Source organism: Cibotium barometz, chromosome 37 (genome assembly GCF_041138505.1).
Source record: "Cibotium barometz isolate CiBa-2024 chromosome 37, ASM4113850v1, whole genome shotgun sequence".
Classification (NCBI taxonomy): Eukaryota; Viridiplantae; Streptophyta; class Polypodiopsida; order Cyatheales; family Cibotiaceae; genus Cibotium; species Cibotium barometz.
This window is the reverse complement of record NC_141082.1, coordinates 31,405,674-31,426,055: the sequence shown is the minus strand read 5'-3', so window position 1 is coordinate 31,426,055 and position 20,382 is coordinate 31,405,674. Positions and strand designations below refer to the sequence as shown.

Below are 20,382 nucleotides of genomic sequence, written 5' to 3'. Positions count from 1 at the left end.
CCTTCTTGGGACTGAATTTGTAGTCAAGACAGATCATCAAAGCTTGAGATATTTTCTATCTCAAACCAAGCTTTCAGAGAAGCAGATGAGAATGGCAAATTTTCTTTCCATGTTTCATTTTCAGATTGTGCATACTCTAGGAAAGAAAAATGTGGTGGCCGATGCACTATCTAGGAGGCCTTATGTTGCTGCAGTCTCAGTGGCCTCTCATGGAGATCTATCTGCTATGAGAGATTTGTATCATTTGGATGCTGATTTTTGCCATATATGGACTGATTTGATGGCTGGTCATTCACATGCCTCTTATGTTATCAACGAGGGTTATCTCATGAAGGATAATTGCCTATGTGTGGTGAAGGATTTGCGTCCAAAGGTTATGGACGAATGTCACGCTCCACCTTATGCTGGTCATAGAGGTATTATACCTACTACTCGCATGATTCAGAGGTATTTCTTTTGGCCAAGCATGCGTAAAGACATTGAGGCTTATGTGCGTGCATGTATTACTTGCCAAAAGGTGAAATTTGACAGGCAAAAGCCTCCAGGTTTGCTTCAGCCATTGCCTATTCCCTCGCAACCTTGGGAAAGTATCACGATGGATTTTATTATGGATTTGCCTAGATCCCAGCATGGGAATGATGCTATTTGGACTATTGTGGACAGGTTTAGCAAGCAAGCTCACTTCTTGCCCGTCAAGAAAACCATTAAAGCTGATCATATGGTAAAGCTTTTTCTTGCTAATATTTTCAAGCATCATGGTATGCCTAAATCCATTGTTGGGGATAGAGATCCCAGGACTACAAGCCTATTTTGGAGGGCTTTGTTTGATAATATGGGTACTAAGTTTAATTTTTCATCAGCTTATCATCCCCAAACGGATGGCCAAAGTGAAGCTGCAAATTCAGCCGTGTTGGATTTATTGAAGTGTTATGTGGCAGATCAAAAGAGTGCATGGGAGAAGTATCTTCCACTTGTTGAGTTTGCCTACAACAATACAATCCATGCTTCCACAGGAAAGGCTCCGTTTGAGATTATTTATGGCAGAGTGGTCTTGCCACCCATCCTTCGTACAAAGGATGAGATTTTTGCAGCTGATGAATATGTTCGTGACTTGGATGTTGCCTTTGGTCAGGTGCGGACAGCCATTGCAAGATCTCAGGATAAGCATAAAATGGCTGCTGACAAGCATAGAAGGGACATGGAAGTGAAAGAAGGTGATTGGGTATTGCTGAAATTTGAGAAGGCTAGGCTTCGGAAGAGGCCAGGACGAGAAGGATCATATCCTAAGCTTTCTCCTCGCTATTATGGACCCTTCAAGGTGATTCAGAAGATCAATGAAGTGTCCTACAGGCTTGCTTTACCTAGTCATTGGAAGATTCACAATGCTTTTCATGTGAGTCTATTTCGGAAATATGTGGGGCCAGATCCTGATGAGCCTGTCACAGAAGATCAGCCAGAAATTGAAGAGCTTGAGGAGATTCTCCAGCCAGAACAGATTGTTTTTCACAAGGAGAGAAAGCTACTTGCAGGAAAGCTTTCCAGGAGATACCTTGTGAAGTTTAAAAATTATTTGCCTATTGATGCCAAGTGGGTAAATGAGGATTATTTTGCAGATTATCCACAGTTGTTGCAGGCATATCTTGAGGCTTTTCAGTTGAGGTCAACTCTTTAGAAGCCCGAGGGGATGTCACCAATTGGCCGACCATTTGGTCCATCTCCAGTTTTTGCGTCTCGTTCACTTGAGACCAGGCCGGTGTCTCGTGTGAAGAGGCCAGTATTTTGCTGACATGGACGGGAGCCAGACTGGTGCCACCCGTGTGTTAGCAGGATGGTGTCGTATGGACGGGAGCCAGACCAGTGCCACCCGTGTATGACCTGGACTGTGTTCGATCCATGGGATTGTCACGCCATGGAAGAGCCAGTATTCGTGCCGTGTTTTGCCTATGGGACTGTCACACCATAGGGAGACTCGTGCCTGGAACTGTGTCTTACCTATGGGATTGTCACTCCATAGGAAGACCAGGATTTTATGTTTTTATGTCGTGCCAGTTTTGTGCCGACAGATATTTTGTACTTGTTCCATGAACGGGAGATATGTCCATGGTACTATTTGCACATGCACACATGATTTGCATGCTTGAAACTGTTTTCGCATGACATGTATTTGTGTGTTTGGCTGCCTGACGTGTTACTTACTGAGCGGGGACGCCTGCCAGTGAGTCGTGAAGTCTGCTCTGTATTCTGACGAGTTTTAGTGCATGTGAACAGGTGGTAAGTATGTTGCACATGTTGCTTTTATTATTTTATCTCTAACCTCTTATTTATAAGGTTAGGTGTTCACATTCACTTAAATGTGGGCACTCCCTTTGGGCACCCACTTAGGGGCCAAGGTGGGGAGCCCCACTTAAGTGAGTGTGGGGGTGGGCATGGGCACCTACCCAAACTCCCCACCCACATGCAAGCGTGGAGTAAACTCCACTTTCATTTTTAATAAAAAAAAGGTTCCCTTCTTCATGCGTGGATCATCACCATCGGCGTGCTCTTCCACCATCCTTCGTAGAAAAAAAAAAGAGAAAACGACCTGCGCTTCTACTTCTCTCAGGCTGCGCTTCTGCTTCTCTCAAGCTGCGCATGCCACCTCCAGTAGGCTGCGTTTCTGCATACAGACAGCGACTGAGCCCTAGCTGACGGCTACAGCCAGCAGGCAGTGTCCATCAGCAGCAACAGGCGGCCTTTCTCCTTAGGCTGCGCTCCATCCTCCATACAGGTTGTGCAGGCTACGCTGCTGCTCTTCACAGGCAGCTGTCTATCTCTCAAGCTGCACCATAAGGCTGACGGCTGTCTACTCTACAGGCGGCTGTGTGTTTCATCTCTAGCAAGGCTGCGCTGCCCCTTGCAGGTGGATGTGTGCCCACTTCCAGCAAACGACTGCACCAGCTCCACCCTCATAACAAGGCTACGCTGCCTTCTTTCTGCAGGCGACTGTGTGACCAACTTCAGTGGGCTACTCCTCTTCTCCTGCAGGCGCCTACTCCTCCTCCCAAGCAGGCGATCCCTTCTCCATACAAGAGGCTGTGCCTTCTACAAGGTGGCTGCTCTTGTTGTAGCCAGGCGGCATCTCCCTTTTTCAGGTGGCTACATCTACTCCACAGGCAGCTACCCCTCTTCTTCCTCGACAGGGTGCTGTGTCTCGGTGTCCCTCACAAGGGTGGCTTCAGCATACCACAAGTATTGGTTTTCTATCAACCATCCACAAGTAAGTGACTTTCAGATTTGAATAAAGTATTTTTATGTTTAAATCTGATAAAGGATTCATCCCGCTCGGCCAACACCCGTTCGGTGCCGGGTTGTCCAAGCTATATTGGCGAATCTCGGTCCAAAGGTGCTGAGATCGGGAGAGCCAGGTGTTAGTACGAGAGCGCCTGTTTGTGCGTGGTCTCGGAACACCAGTGAGGCGCTCTCCGCGGAGTCAAGTGAAAGCACAGGACCGTAGCGATTGGACCACACTAGTGGTCGTTCTGCTTCGAGCTTCTACATCGAAATTCGAGCCTATTTGTTTGGTACTGTTTTCATATGTACATGGACATTATCTGGTTCTTGGAACCCATGGAGCATTGTATTTATTAAATACTCCCAATAAATATATCATATATTGAGGGGGGGGGTCGGCCCGTTCCGCCCCAGTGCTGGTGTCCATTTTTCCATTTCATTTCATTTAATTTCAAGTTGTATTAAGCTGTCCATTTCAAATTTGTGGTTTTAAAGTTGTGCTATTAAGCGTGTGGGTGTCCAACGGAGTCTTTCCCACTTGACGGGATCGGTTTCATTGGTATCAGAGCACGGTTGTTTCCCTCTTCCTAGTGGGGAAACGAACCTGTGTACTGGACATCCCGCTTTTAGCAAACTTTAAACACAATGGACAGCCAAGGCAACCCTTTGGAAGTGCCAGATTCGAGGGGTCCATCTAGTGCCTCTCGTGGGTCTGATGCCCTGCGTGGTAGACACAAGCCCCTTGAAAGGGTTATGGATAGTGAATCCAAGGGTCAACTGTCTCCAGGAAAGACAGTTATGCTTGAACAAGAGCCTGATGCTATGAGGGCTGAAATGGAACATATGAGAAAACTTTTGCAGGCTCAAGAGCAAGAGTTAAAGTTTTTACATGAAGATCCCCATCTGCAAAGTGCTATTGAAGCCAGGAAGGCTGATGCTATGGTTGATGTAACTTTTGAATCAATGGCTCGTGAAGTGGGCAAGAAACCAAGGGAGTTGGCACTTGCCTATCTCCTTCGCAAAGGTGATATCAAAGAGGGGGATGACGGAGAGCTGAAATTCAGAAATCCACCTCGTTTGAAGCATGGAGATCCCGCATCCCAAAGGCTGAAATCTTTTATGCAAAAGGAAGAGGTGACTGTCACCTCTCGACATGCATTCTCTCCACAAGGCACAAAGCCTGATAGATATATGTATGCCAGTGCTCATGGAGGGCATCAAAGTCACATGCATGCAAGATATGTATCTCATGGTGACAGGTCTACTTCCAGAAAAATTTTGCCTTCTGAGTTGTCTCATGGAGAGACCATGCCATATGTAGGTAAGTCACATGCATCTGAGTTTCGAGTTCGTGGAGCACATGCCACCGTGCCCCATGAAGCTTCTATGACGGCCCATGGAGCCCATGCAGATAGGGCTACCCCGTTGGATAAGGGGAAAAGAAAAAGAGAAGACCATGAGCCTCATGCCAGGAAGCTCAAGGAATTCAAAGCAGGTGAAAAATCTGTCAAATTTGATGTCTTTCATGGTGAACATGATGCTTCTAAGGTGTTAGCATTTGTGGCACAGTTCGACATTGCTTTTAGCGATGAGGATTTCACAGAAAAATCAAAGGTGCGCCATGCTAGCATGTTTTTGAAAGGGACTGCTGCCCATTGGTGGATCACTGAAAAGATCACCAAGGATCCCATTTCTACTTGGAAGGAATTCAAAGATAGATTTTATGCTCAGTTCTTGCCACCCAATGCGGTGCAAACTCTCACTCAAAAGTGGGACAGGCTGGAACAAAAAGATAATGAGAGTGTGCAACAGTATGTTAACAAATTCTGGAAAGTGTTGCTGGAAGTGACTCCCTTCATGCAAATCACTGAGGATGAAAGAAAGAGGAAGTTTCGTTCTGGACTGCAACCAGCATACCGTTCGGGCATTGAATTGCACCCGAAACATACGTTGCAACAACTCACAGCTTCTGCTCTTGCTACGGAGCAATTGGTGCTCAAGATTAAGCAAGATCAAGGAGGTTCCAAGGGGAAGTGTAGGCATATGCTCACTTATGGTAGTGCTATGTGTGAACAGGGCTTAACCAAGGGCACTTTTTCCCATGTGGTTTTTCCCCTTGGACATCAAGTGTGAAAGGACACTCTAACATATAATATTTTGTACTTCTATATTATATGGATGTGGCACACATGCAAGAGTTGACTTGCATTTTGTGGATACCACACTTTTGGCTCTCTCTCTCTCTCTCTCTCATTTCTGTGTGTGAGCTTCTCTACCGTGCACCTAACCCTAATGTGCAGGTTTGTGTGTGTGAGTGTGTGAGTCCAACACCCAACATTTGGTATCAGAGCTGGGAGCTGGCCCTGGAGTGTTGGCTGTGCAGAAACTGCAGAAAAAACTGCAAAATTCCGTCGACGCTGTGTTTTTCCGTCGACTGCGAATTTCCGTCGCCGTTCGTCAGAGGTTTCCGTCCGCCGGTTCCGTCGACGCTCCTCCGTCCAGCCACCACAATCAGGCGGCACTACTGGGGAGCCCACCACCTCCGCCCAGCCTCGCGGCGGCGCCTCCTCTGCAGCCGGCTTCCCAGCATAGCCTCCGGCCAGGTGCGCTGTCCGTCCACCCGACAGCCGGTGCGTCGTCCGTCCATCCGATAGCCGGTGCCCATCGCTGTTCCGTTTCTCCGTCGGCGCTCCCAGCCGGCTGCCCAGGCCTGTCGACATCAGGATCTTTCCGTTCCGGCGCTACACCAACGCTCCGTCCACGCGGCGACCGTTCCGCTGTGTCTCGATCCGGCCGACCACTTCCGTCCACGCCTCTCCGTTCAGGCCGTCTCCACCCGCCGGCTCGCTCCCTCGCCGGTCCTGCTCCGTGTCGACCAGCACCAGACGACACATGTGGTGAAAAAACTGGACTGTACCTGCTGAATTCGCACGTGGGAACTTGCTGGACTGTACCTGCTGAATTCACATGTGGGAAAACTGCTGGACTGTACTTGATTGTACATGCTACCCTATTGGATTGTACCTGCTACTGAAAAACCACACGTGTGCTGCCCAGGCCTGTCGACATCAGGATCTTTCCGTTCCGGCGCTACACCAACGCTCCGTCCACGCGGCGACCGTTCCGCTGTGTCTCGATCCGGCCGACCACTTCCGTTCAGGCCGTCTCCACCCGCCGGCTCGCTCCCTCGCCGGTCCTGCTCCGTCTCGACCAGCACCAGACGACACACGTGGTGAAAAAACTGGACTGTACCTGCTGAATTCACACGTGGGAACTTGCTGGACTGTACCTGCTGAATTCACATGTGGGAAAACTGCTGGACTGTACTTGATTGTACCTGCTACTGAAAAACCACACGTGTGCTGAATGTGAACTGAATTTGCTGAAATTTGATGGTACTTGCTGTTGAATTTCACATGTGTGTTGAATTTGGATTGTACCGGTTGAATCTAGACTATAATTGTTGAATAGTACATGCTGCACCGGATTGTACTTGTTGTACGAGGTGCCCTCATGTTTTCTCATTTGTGTAAATCTGAAATTTATTAATTTAAATTCAGAGAACTTTAAGTTTTGTGCAGAGCAGGAACAAAGCATGTATTTGTTGACCATGCTCAGGAAGTTCTTCTTTGTGTGGTTAGTATTTTTCTATGTGTGGTGGTGTTACTCGTGCCCTCCGAGCCTCTAAGAGTCAGTGAAGGTTAGACTCACCAGGGGATTTGGGAGCAAAGCTTATTGGGGAGAACCAGGTCATATTCTCTCCGCGGTGTACCCATGGCTTGTGTTAGTACGGGCTCACCTGTTGGTGCACGGCCTTGGAAGACCAGTGAAAGGCAGGTGTGCACCCATTGGAGGTGGGAATGAGCCTGTGATTTGAGGCTACTCCGACCAACACATAATTTGTTTGAATTGTTTTCACTCCCTGGTGGAGAAATCTGGCCTATCAGGCCCGTGATACTTATACATATAAATACTCCAAGAAATACAAAATGTATTGAGGGGGAGACTGACGCTTTCCGGCCCCAGTGCTGGTATCATATATATTTTTTGTATTTTCAGTATTTATGTTGCTGATGATGTTTCCATTTTTAATTTTAGTTAAGTGTACTAAATATGTGTATATTGTCTTCCGATCTGTAGGCCTCTTGTAGGGAGCGGTCACAGATTCACATGTATTTTCAGCCATGGATACAAAGTGCCTAAAGCACATAAAAACCTCTGATTTCTGCTTTAATGGATACACCTAGCTATATTTAGAGTAATCATCAATAAAAGTGATGAAGTAGAGATATCCCCCAATAGATGGTGTGCTCATAGGACCACATACATCACTATGTATAAGCTGTAATTTCTTAACAGCTGTCACAGATCCATCCTTTGGAAATGATGCCCGATGCATTTTACCAAGAATACACCCCTCACATACATGTCTAGCAGGGCTGTCAAGAGTTGGCAACTTAGACACTATATCTTGCCTTTGAAGGCGTAACAAACTGTCAGAATTCAGATAGCCAAATCGTGAATGCCATAATTCTGCATCAGTCATAGCACGAGTCGTAGAGACCGAGTAAGCATTATGCTGCAGCTTCTCAAATACATCCATCTTGTATAGACCATGAAACAAGGTACCTGAGGTAATGATAGAATAACCATCATTTCTATCATGAACTGTACATCTGTCATCCACAAATTTCACCATATGCCTGACAAGGCTAAGGCTGAAACTCACAACAAGTTCTTCTTAGTGCTCCCATTTGTAGCAGTGAGCACAACTCTAACAACTCCTTTGATAGGATATGAGGAACCGTTTGCACATGTGACAGTTCATGCACTTGGGATAGATTCCAGAGATAAGAAATTTTTTTTTTGGGGGTGAAGTAACGTGCTTACTAGCACCACTATTAAAGTACCACGCATCCGATTTAACCACTGACATGCATACATCATGAACATAAGAGTCATAATTGCAATGTACAGTCCATACCCAATCATCCTGCAAAACTTGTAGATTCCTTCTTCTCTGCACTTGGTGCAGATACATCAGCCACAACCAAGTCCGATTCTTTCTTTTTCTCCTTCTCTAGCCTTTTTTTTCACTCATTTATGTAGAGCCTTGGTTTCCTGTAATAGTGACACTTGTCCTTCTTTTTAGGCTTATCACCTTCTTTCTCTGCATCCTTACCTAAGGATTCTGATTTTGGCTTATAGCCACCATGCGAAGAAGCTTTACCTTTGCCTTTTTGACTGGCAATAAAAGCTTGGTTACCAACTCGCATAACAGATCTGTTTTGCCTAGATTGCTCTTCTTGCAAGAGTACTGAAACCAGCTTATCAAATGTAAGGGCATTTGGATTTCCCTTCATCTCATGAGTCTAAGGGTAGAGGCAAAACTCTGATAAGAATCCGGCAATGCATTGAGAACTGTGGATACCAATGCACTATCAGGATATATCTCATCCACACTAGCGAGCTGCTCCTTAAAATCTTTGATCTTCGTCAAGAAGCTGTTCATTGAGTCTCTCTCATTCATGCGCTTAGACTCCAACTGTTTGTGCAGATATGCAACAGATTTATTGGCATGTCTCACGGATTGCTTTCTCTATGATGATGAAGCTCCAGTGATGTCTATTAACATTTATAAAAGATCAAAGGGTTTATGAGGACAAAAGTGTTACAATATATCCATGAATTGATTAAAAGAAGTAACAACCATGTAAGTGCGTGTGGTACAATGATACAATGGTACAATGTGACGGGATCAAAGTCGGTCCTTGACATGTGTGTCAGTATAGAAGCTCTCCACGTTCACTGCCTATTGAGGGGCACTCATGTGCCTTTGGAGGATTTCTCGTATTTGAAGCTGTAAAATGGAGCATCTCCTTGAACCGGTGTGTCTTGGGCGTCTAGCCCGTTGCACCTGGATTGGTTGGCCTAGGGAGACGGGGTGGTATCTCATATCAAAATGGGCATCTGAACAGATAGTGCTCCTCTGTCTCTACCTCCCCAGTTGTGCATAGCGTGCATATTGACTTCGGTTGTGCTAATCCCTTGGCTCTCCCAATCTCTATTCAGAGGGGATGAGAAGGATCCCTCAACTGACCAATGGCAATCCTCGTGGTAGGGGACATGTGTTGAGTGTCCATGTAGATAGCGTGGCATGATGCTGGATTCATCTAGGTGAATTTGGGCATGTTCTTGGATTTATCTAGGTATATGTAGATAGCTGGGTTTTGTAATGAAACAATCCTTAGAGCTCTCAAGAGTTACTGGGCCCTTAAGGTTTTTGAAGAGTTGATAAGAGAAGATGTTTCATGCATTAACCTAATGATTTTGATGTAAAAAATTAGAAATTCATTCTAGCTTCTAAACTTCACAACATGAAAAGCAAAGGACAATCATGACTTTCTACAGTTCAAATCCTTGACCATTATTTATAGCTATAATTATATTCTGTAAAAGATTATTACTTTCCTCAATTCTCTGTTGATAGTTATATAGTCTTGTGGCTTGACTACCATGAGTATATAACATGCACATTCCTAAAAGGTGAATTTGGGCATGTTCCTGGATTCATCTAGGTATATAATTCAGCCGTATTAGCGGACATGCAGATTTCACATTGTGAACTGTTCGTCCGAGTTGCGGCCATTTGATATTGTGCTTATTCTTTCTATCTTTGGCTGTGCATTTGCCCTTTCAACTATTTATTTGCTGTACTAATTCTTTCTATTTGCTACTTCCCTTAGTGCTAGGCTTCATTATGGCCAAGTCTGCCCTGCATTTCCGGAGGTTTGACAGAAACTCAGTACGAAGGCCTGTGTGTGAATATATGCTCTTATGTGTGTGTGTGTGTGGAGTGCGAGTGTGAGAGCATATCTTGATACAGAGTTCACCCACTGTTGGGCACTGATGACGTTAGTGGGGATGTCATGGTATCTAGTCCATACTATGCATAATGGAGTTGATAGTTATATAGTCTTGTGGGTTGACTACCATGAGTGTATAACATGCACGTTCCTAAAAGGTGAATTTGGGCATGTTCCTGGATTCATCTAGGTATGTATATTACTTTCCTCAATTCTCTGTTGAAAGCTACAAGTTCAATTCTTTAAAGGGTAGAAAGACTCTAGAATTCACCCTAATCATTTTCTTATTGTAATTATGTGTCTAATTATGTTCCTGCTCTTTAATTCCTTCTCTAAATTAAAAAGAGCGAATCGGAAGAGTGGAAAAAGAAGAAAAGTTAATAGACGCTTGCATGCAGTTTGGTTAGCTGTGCTACTTCTTTTGTATAGGGAAAGTGAATTCAACATGCATGTAGTTAAAGCATGATGCCACTGTTGTGGTGCTTTCTTCATGCTAGGAGTTCAATTCAATCAAGCTAATGGACTTTTTGATATCTTGTGTAGCTTTGAAGGTGTCAAAGTGCTTGGATGATATGGCTTGTAGAGGCATCAAATATGTAGACTGCTTTAGTGTGGATAATGCTCTGGTAATGACAAGTGTTCGCCCCCTCTTTTTAGACTTAAAATCATTCCTTGGGAGCCCCCTGTGGCGCCCCGCGGCCCCTCAAAAAAAAAGAAAGAAACCACCACCAAGAACCCCACCCCCTTCCCCTCTCTCTCCCATGTTTCTCCCCTGTGGGAATTAGCTATGACAACAAATTATCAATTTCATGGGTTGTTTGTGGTTTTTCTTAGGTACGGGTAGCAGATCCTCTTTTTTTGGGCTGTGTCATCGAAAAGGGTGTACCGTGTGCAGCAAAAGTTGTGAGGAAGGTAATGATTTCAATTCTCTCTTTTATGCTCATCGATATGCTGTTATGTTAATAAAGAGTAAATCCCGTGTAAAACACTCCGTGCTTGTTAGCAATTTGCATGTTGCTTGGATGATTTCAATTCCCTCTTTTATGCTCACCAATATGCTATCATGTAAATAAAGAGTAAATCCAATGTGTGTGTGAGAGAAAGAGAAAGAAAGAAACAAAGAAAGTTATATTAACTATTACGGAAGACCCTAAGGGTCTATGAGACAATAAATAATACAGTGGTACCATGGATATATTGAACCATGGAAGAGCTGAAAAAGAAAACCAATGTGTGTATACATCCAGATAGCAGATGATTATCCTATGATCCCTACCAATCTCGGGGCAGAAAGAGGGTTTGGCCTTTGTCATGGGAGCATGTCATGTCAGTGGATTACCTCTCGGATCTGTCTGTGTGGTGGAGGGTCTTGATGCTCTAGGTCAGGTGTGTGTCACAATCCCAAATTTCTCGGGCTTAAGATTAAACCCTCTACATGTACATGGCCATGGATGGGTCACCATTTGACATGCATGCGTGGCATGCCAGGTGTTCTGTTGACATGTACTATGGATGGATCCTGAGGAGTCAGACATGGCACGATGTATTTTCACACGTCATTAGTAGATGGGGCTTCTTTCCTTGATGAGGTCAAATTGAAAGCAGAAGTGCTTGTGAATTTAATTTTGATTTGTATGCCTGGTTCAAAAGCTTGTGATGTCCAAATGATGGGAACGCCTTGATGGACGAGTGTGTTGCATCACTTGTTTGCCTAACGGGACATTTGATGGGTTTTACAGGTGGTAACTATTTAGTTTAAAACCTTAATTCATATTGAATGATTACTGGTTCGCACAACACTAAATTTTTGGGCGGACAAATTTTTGTCCGAGCGGACACCAAATGTCCAGCCTTCTAGGCGACAAAACTCGAAAGCCCCAAAATTTGGGCTTTGGGTGTAGGAAACCACCTTATGACTGAGGGGGCCAACTCAATGGACACATGGCACTTCTTCCCACACCAGATCACCCCATGTTGCCACCACTTCATATTCTCTCCTCTCTCTCTAGAAAACGAAAAATTCGTATTTCTCTTTTTCTTGGCTAAGAAAACTGATTTTGAGAGTTTTTGATAATATCTTATGAAGGAAAAAGCTCTTTGAAGTGGTGAAAAATCCTAGGACTATAGCTTGCTCTCCTCTACAAGCTACTACAATCAATTATCTTCATCCTACTCTTAATTGGTGAGCAATTTTTATATCTTCATAGTTGTTGGAAAATTGTTTTACGTCCTATTTTTGGCTGTTTTCAGCTATTGTTCGATATCTTTTTGGTTGTGTGTGTTGCCTTGATAGAGAGGAACACTATCATGTGCTGCTGTCCAAGAATTAGGGTTTGCAAACGCTAATTCCAGACCTGCAAATTCTGCAACAGAATTAACCTCGAGTGGTTATCAAATCCGGGTGCTACCTGAGAATGTGCACAAACCTGCTTTCAGGACCACTTTTGGATTCTATGAGTTTCTCGTCATGCCATTTGGTCTCACAAATGCACCTGCCACATTTAATAGGAGGATGGACTGTATATTCAGACCTCATCGAAAGTTAATTTCTCTGGCTTAAGATTAAACCCTGGCCATGGATGGGTTACCATTTGACATGTGCACGTGGCATGCCAGGTGTTGTTGATATGTACTATGGATGGATCTTGGGGAGCCCATTGACATGGCAGAGCATGAAAACACAATGGAAGAACCATATACAATATAAAAACACCACACTAAGCCGGAACAGCCGGCCTCCCTTAGGAACTCCTTATTGAGAGAGAAGCTTTTACAATAAACCAAGGTGCGGGTGCATATAACACCGGATTTTCCACAAAGCATCATCAAATCTCTTGCCAGATATCTATTCGGTCCCAAGATAAAACACAACACCAAAAGCCATCTGAAAACTGTCTCAAAACAGTCCCATGAATCAGCTCATAAACAGTCCATAAATCAGCCCGGTACGGAGCAAAAAACAACTCCGTGCCAAATTAGTCCCAAAACAGAGTCTCAAATCAGCCCCAGAAGAGCTCTCAAAACTGTTCCAGATACCTCCAAAACAGCCCCAAATCTGCCCATGACAAGGCTAGAAGAGAGAGATATCTGTTGTTGTATGGCCGGATGAGATAGAGAGAGAACTACTACTGTATGGCCTGATGAGAAAACAACACCAGAAGCTGCTTTACGGCCAACGCAAGAGAGAAGAGAGAGAAGGCTGCACTCAGCTAGCAGAGAAGAGAGAGAAACTCCAATAGGCTGAGGAGGGATGCGCTTGATCAAAAACAGTCCCCAAGCCTTGCTTAAATAGAATCGACTAGCTCAATAATAGCTGTGCTCTTCCTTTTAGCCCAAAATAGCCGAACTTGTTCAAAAATATAAACTTTATGCTTTTCTTGGGCGATGCCTAAGTTTCAGTCCAAAATATCAACTTCTTGTGCTTTTCCCAACTTGTAGTCCAAGTTTTCCCTAGGCGCCTCTTTCTGTCTACATACACATGCCTAAAATAATAATATGTCCAGCTTCATTAATGATGTCTGAAAATACCAACTTATAAACATTATAAGTCACTTTATTGAAACAAAATCCCATGGTGCTCATGTTGCATAGTCATCTTTCAGGCCAAACTTTGCTAGTAAATGCTACATCTTTCTTTTGTGGAAAATCCTCGTTCACACCTTGATTTCGCTCAGTGTGTGAAACACTGGTCAAGACTGGTGAAGGGACCAAATGGTGACATCCTCTCTGTCTTATAAAGCAGTTGTCCGCAACTGTATAAGCCTGATACCATTGAGATATCCTTCAAGTATAGCAGATGCGCTGTCAATCCATGATATTTCATAATTCCGGCATTAAAGCCATAAATCGAGATCCACGATCCCAAGTCAGATACGGGCGCAAGAGCCAGCCGTATCAAGAAAGAATCTTTAACCATATCCCGAGTCAACAACTCTGATAATAAGCAGACACATGTACAAGAGCCAACTGTGTCTCAAATATCCATAATTTCATAAGCCGGATAATAACTAGACACATGCACGAGCCAACAGTGTCTCAAATATCCATAATTCCATAAGCCTGATAATAACTAGACAGAGGCACAAGAGCCAACTGTGTCTCAAATATCCATAATTCCATAAGTAGCTTTGATTACCTGCAAAAAGAAAATAAGCAGAATACATAGCCACAAAACATCTTGCCATGCCATTGGACTCCCTATGATCCATACGCATGCCTAATGCATATGGTTCACTAGGGCAACGACCCTTTCATGAAACCATACATGCTCACTAGGGTTTCCCCTTCCACGAGGCTTCACTCACTAGGGCAACTACCCTTCCATGAGTTCATGTGATACTCACCAAGGTTACCATCCTTCCATGAATGAATCCATCCACAGTTGGCGCAAACACAGTCCCCTGCCAACATGATGTTAGACATGCACTCCGTGTTGGTACTTCGACCACACACCTTGGAGGAGAGGTGGGCTCAAGTTCACACTACCACGTGCACTCCGTGGTGGTATTCTGATGACAGACCTGGAGGGGAGAGGTGGACTCAAGTGTAGAACATGAGATGAGAACGAGTCACATGCATAAATATCCTGGTTCTCCATAAACATGTTTGCGACAGATAGTTTACAGGCATTTCGGCCGCCAATAGAAATCCATAGAAAAATCCTCAATCCATGAGTTCCATAAGTCCACTTCATCCCAAATAAAGGGGAGGTAAAAAAACATACTCTATCCAAGAAAAAGTAGCCAAAGAGCTGTATATAAAGCCCAAGAATCACGGAGCCAATGATAACTATATAGATGCGACGAACCGTCATATATGTATAAATTCTTAGCAAAGATATGCCAGAAACTTTGTCCATAGTCCTTGAACATATCGCTATGAAAAACCATAGAAACCAGGCTTTTCAACCATAATGTTTACCTGAAACAATTCAAGGCAAACAAACAACACACAATTCTCCTTCTACGGGCATACGAGGGTTAAGTGTCCAAAAACACTTACAAAAATTTGCAAAAAGCACCAACTTTGCAAAACTCTAGATGCGACGAACCGTCATATATGTATAATTCCTTAGCAAAGATATGCCAAAAACTTTGTCCATAGTCCTTGAACATATCGTTATGAAAAACCATATAAACGAGGCTTTTCAACCATAATGTTTACTTGAAACAATTCCATGTAAACGAACAACACACAATCCTCATTCTACGGGCATACAAGGGTTAACTGTAAACTTTGGATCCCGATCTGAAGTAATGATCCGTGGCAAACCACAAAGTGGATACCAATGTCAGAGAAAGAGCTTGGCTATATCTTCTGCAGTGGCCGTCTGCTTGCCCTGGTATAAGCATACAAAATTTACTGAATCTGTCAACTATCGTCATACACTGAGTATTCCGAGATCCAGTAGATACGGGAAGGGGTCCAACAAAATCCATTGAAATGTGGTGAAACGGACCCTAAGGAACATGCAATGACTGAAGCAACCCTGCTTTCTCCAAGGTATTGTTGATGTCGTGATGACCACCAACAAGGGAATCATGGGCATCATGGAGGAGTGCCGGTCTCTTCTCCCTGAGGACACATAGTTGACCCTTGTAAAGAGCCAGCCGTCTTGAATGGTATAATGGCTCGGTTCTGAGAAAAGGGCCATTCTGTAAGGAGTTCCAAATTCTGGGCAATCTATATACTGTCTTCACTTTCTCTAAATCTTTTCCTTGTATCTCCAACACAATGGACTCCTGTACTGTCTGAATGCTACCTTTGCGTCTCAGAGCGTGTGCTACAGGGTTGTGCTTACCCGGTACATACTCAATCATTCTGCCGAACTGTTGGAACAACTGACTCCACCGATGCTATCTATTGCTTTACTTGGCACTTGGCATAGTTTGTAACCACTTCAAGGCCTGGTGGTCTATCTTCACAGTAAATTCCCTTTCATAAAGAAAAGGTTTCCATTGTTTCAAGGCTGTGATAGCCCCTAGCAACTCTGTCATATACAGATCTTTTTTTTTTTTTTTTTTTGCGTCATTTAACTTTCTACTACAATACGCCATGGGTCTTCCTTCTTGTTGCAAAACTGCTCTTATGGTGAGATTACTGGCATCAGTGATCACCTCTAAGGGATCATCCCATGATGCCGAGTTTAAGGATTGGTGCTTCGGAAGCCGCCTATTGCAAAGCAAAGAACGTATCTAAAGCCTTACTTGTGACTGAAACTTTCTATCTTCTAGTCTTCACTCCCTTGAAATCTGTCAATGGTGTTGTAAGGTTTGAAAACCGATCCATATGTGAGCTATACGCTTGGCACAAGCCCACGAAGGATCGTATATGTTGGGGTTGTCTTCGGAACGTCCCAATCGAGGATTGCCTTTATCTTCTCAATGTCAAGGCGAATTCCGTTGAAACCGATCACATATCCCAGGTACTTGATTTCTTGAACTCCAAATGTGCTCTTTTTTGGATTGATATAGAGTTCGTTGTCTCGTAAAAGCTGCAAGACCTTCTGCACATCCCTCTCATGCTGTTCTGCAGTGGCATAAAAAATAAGAATGTCATGCAAAAAAATGAATAGACGTATACCGATGAGTACGGCGAAGACTTGAGACATCATCTTGTTGAATGTCGCCGGTGCATTGGTCAAACCAAAAGGCATGACTACGAACTCGTAATGACCTTGTTCTGTTCGAAAGACCGTCTTTGGGATATCGGCTTCGAAAATTCTGACTTGATGGTAGCCACTTTTGAGGTCGATCTTGGTGAAAATTTAGCACCGTTGAGTCTTTCAAGGATGTACTCTATCCTTGGCATGGGGAACTTATTCTTGATTCTCAACTTGTTCAAGGCTCGGTAATCTACACAGAGATGTGCGGTCTTATCTTTCTTCTGTACAAAAAGAATCGGTGCAACAAATGGAGAGGATGAAGGCTTGATGAAACCAGACCTAAGCAACTGCGCTAGTTGCGTCTTCAACTCAGCTTCCAACGCCTTGGAAAGACAATACGGAAACTTACTGGGTGGCTTAGCTCTAGGTACCAAATCGATATGATGGTCTTTAGGATGAGAGGGTGGAGGTTTAGCTCTAGGTACCAAATCGATACGATGGTCTTCATCCCCCAACATGATGTACTGAAACAGAGGGAAGAATTCTGTCCTTTGTGGCTCTAATGGAGTCGCGGTGGTGGGTGTCGCTATTTGCCGTGGGTGGACATAGATCATCGCACACTCAGCTCCCTTTCTAATAGCTCTAGTAGCTTGAAGGTGGGAAATAATACCCTCTGATCCCTGCGAATGATAGTAGGCTCAAGAAAACCTTCGATGATTGTGAAGGTGTCCTGCCTCCAATAAGGAATGGGCGCATACTGGCGGAACCGTTGAATCCCATGGATCATGTCACACCCGACGACGAAATCCCTTTGGAACTGAGCCTGAAGGCAAACTGTTGAGCTTTCTGGGAAATATGGGTACGTAGGTCGGGAGTGAACCCGTCCTTGTCCAAATGATACGGCACAAGGGCACATTTCATCTTGGTCGTCAACTGTGGAGAGATGGCATATTCTGAACTTCCCATGTCGAAGAGAACAACAAATTGTTTCCCCTTCGCTATGCCATAAGCTCTGATAAGACCTTTCTGAAGCTTCTCAACTCCGCCCTCGTGCTTATCATCGAATACCACTACGGGCACTGCATTCAAAGTGGGTGAAAGCGGAACACCATTGGTGGTTGAGGGTGGGGGTGGAGCGGGTGGTACAGTTGTGGCGGTGGAGGGGGTGGTACGGTTGTGGTGGTAGCCATTGTAAATGTTGGTTGTTTGCCTTTTTCCACTTGCCATTTGGTAAAATCCTTCTTAGCACGTCCCATGTGGTGGCAGAAAAAATAGGTCTTCTTAAGTCCATCTTGTCACTCCTTCCCAGTGCTAGTATGGCCCCTTACCTGCCTGCTGGTTAGAGGCCTGGTTGGTGGTCTGTGTCTTTGTTGTTGGGAGCCCCGTTATCTGCCTACTGGTTAGACGCCTGGTTCTGTTGGGTGGTCTGTGTCCGCTGCTATTGAGGTTTGGAGATGATTGGAGCGGTTTTGGCCTTGTCTCCATTGAGCATCATCTCATGGTTCTACACAAAAGTCAAAGACCTGTCATAAGTCTGGGGTTTAAAATTTCGAGCGGGAAACCGAACGTTTGGATTCAATCCCCGAATGAACTGCTTTAGCTTCTTCTCCTTGGACTTCCCAACTGTTGAATTGATGTGATCACTTTGTTGGAGTAGGTGAGTACACTGTACAACCGAACCGTTTTGGGTGAGTTTGTAGAACTCATCTTCAAGATACTACGGAGGTAGAAACCTGGTCTTCAAATCGGACACAAAGGTGTCCCAATCATAGTATGGTAAGCCAGTGTAAGAATGTGTGCAAACGGGACCAATGTTGCCACCAAGTGACTGCATCACCTGTGACGTGTGGAGCCGCGAGATGGACTTTGTTTTGGGTGTCTCTGATCTTGAAAAGTCCAAAGTGGGCAACGAACTGGTGAATAAACTGAGTCGCAACCGAATGGTCACACTTTTCGTCGTACTTGGTGAAGTTTGGTGAGGCACGGATAATTGTTGTTGAGGCTGTGGTTGGGGTTGTGGAGGATTGACAAGGGTGGAAAGAAGCTACTAGAGTCCGGAGTGTTTGTTGCCGGAGTGTCTGCTGGGACTGGTCCCTCAAATCTTCTCGGGCCTGTCACTTGTGGTTCTCCTTCGCTCGTGGTTCTCGGGCTTGTCACTCGTGGTTCTCCTTCGCTTCGAGCTTTGCCCGCAATCGTTCCTCTATGGCCTTGCGTTTGGCTTTCTTTGCAAGCTGTTAGGCCAGTCTTGCTTCACGGTCTTGCTCTTCTTTGTTAGTCATTCATCGACACCATTGTTCCATTGAGGAACTTTGTTCTTTAGGTGTCTCTTGCTGGCCAAGATTGACTGTAATTCTGTCAGGTCTTTTTTTTTTCCGAGTTAAATATGGAGTTGTCTTATCTGCTCCTTAACGTTTGGTTGTCTTCGTCTTCTTTTTGCCAAAGCGTTTCTTCGAATGGTTCTTCTTCTTTAGTGATGTCTTCGGAGCTTGATGCCATGGTGGATGGGCAAGTGGTTTTTCTTGATCTCGCTTTACCATCCACAAGATGCTCTCACCTTAGGTTGCCTGGTTGAATCACGTCCCAAGCTCTGATACCAATGTAGCATGCGCCGAGCTAGGACCGTGTGAAACAACGAAGTCTTCTTGAAACTTGAGTTTAGTGAGTCTATAGCAATCCTTTAAAACAACATACATGAATCTGAAAGAGATGTAGAGACGACACAAGATGGGGTCTTGAATTATCCACTGAAGGGCCCCTCCTTGCAAGTAGGAGTATTTGCTTTATTTCTTCTTCTGTTGGAGAACTGAATACAAGCTGAATTGTGTCGACAAGAGTGAGCGGAAAAACTGACTGATCTATCGCCAAATGCAAGGACAAAGCGACTGAACGCTGGGCAGAACTGTGCATAAGCTGAAGGCGAGTGTGAAGACACCAACTGACGTCGTTGTACCGTAGCCATGGACCATGGTGCTACCCAGAGGAGCTGCCACCTCAAGAATTGAAGTGCATTCATCAAAGAATTTTGGGGCCTTTTCCAATTTTTGCAAAATCCTGCTTAATCGAAGCATTAATCTCAACTCCCGAACATTTTTCAAAATTGAGGGCATTAATCAAGTGTCTTACATCGGTATCAGGCTGTATTAAGTCAGGAACACTCCAAAAGGAGGAGGAGAGAGTCCATCGCTTGAATCTTTTGGGCTCTAATCTATATGCTGCTTTGCTGCTTTCCAAGGTGCGGTGGTATGGGACACTTACGGTGGAAGGCAGAGTAGAGTCAGACGTGAACGGGAGAGACGACAGGGTTCGGTATGCAAGGAGTGATCCGTGAATAACGACATATCTATGAAGCAGCAGGTGCTTTTTGCAGTGTACAGGTGCCTAAAAGGATGCGGCTGCGAATCATCCGTGATAGCATGAGGATCAGAGGCTGCTCAATCTGCTGCCGAGGATAATCCCAGTGCCCAAAAGGGGGACTGCATACATCATCGCTGGAGTGACCAAGGTGTCAAAGAGCCACCCCTTCGTCCGGAGTTCCTGGAATTGAGACTGATGGCACTGGCACTCCAGGAGGGCTAGTGCTGCATATCCTCTGGTCAATCTATCCTGGGAGGCATGCTGCATGGAGAAACATCCCCCCGTACT

At 44.7% G+C, this 20,382-nt stretch overlaps 1 protein-coding gene across 6 annotated transcripts in view; it reads left to right on the top strand.

Moving 5' to 3' along the window:
• The window catches only part of LOC147617168 (UDP-N-acetylglucosamine diphosphorylase 2-like), a 155,308-nt gene that overhangs the window by 86,337 nt on the left and 48,589 nt on the right, over positions 1-20,382 (top strand). For all 6 annotated transcript variants that reach the window (XR_015262387.1, XR_015262388.1, XM_086776776.1 and 3 more), the window contains exons 9-10: positions 10,680-10,762; positions 10,971-11,048. Coding sequence is in view for 4 of the 6 variants with exons in the window: in XM_086776776.1 (XP_086632902.1) it covers positions 10,680-10,762; positions 10,971-11,048 (161 nt within the window). In the remaining 2 variants the exon portion in view is untranslated. The remainder of the gene's footprint in view (positions 1-10,679; positions 10,763-10,970; positions 11,049-20,382) is intronic.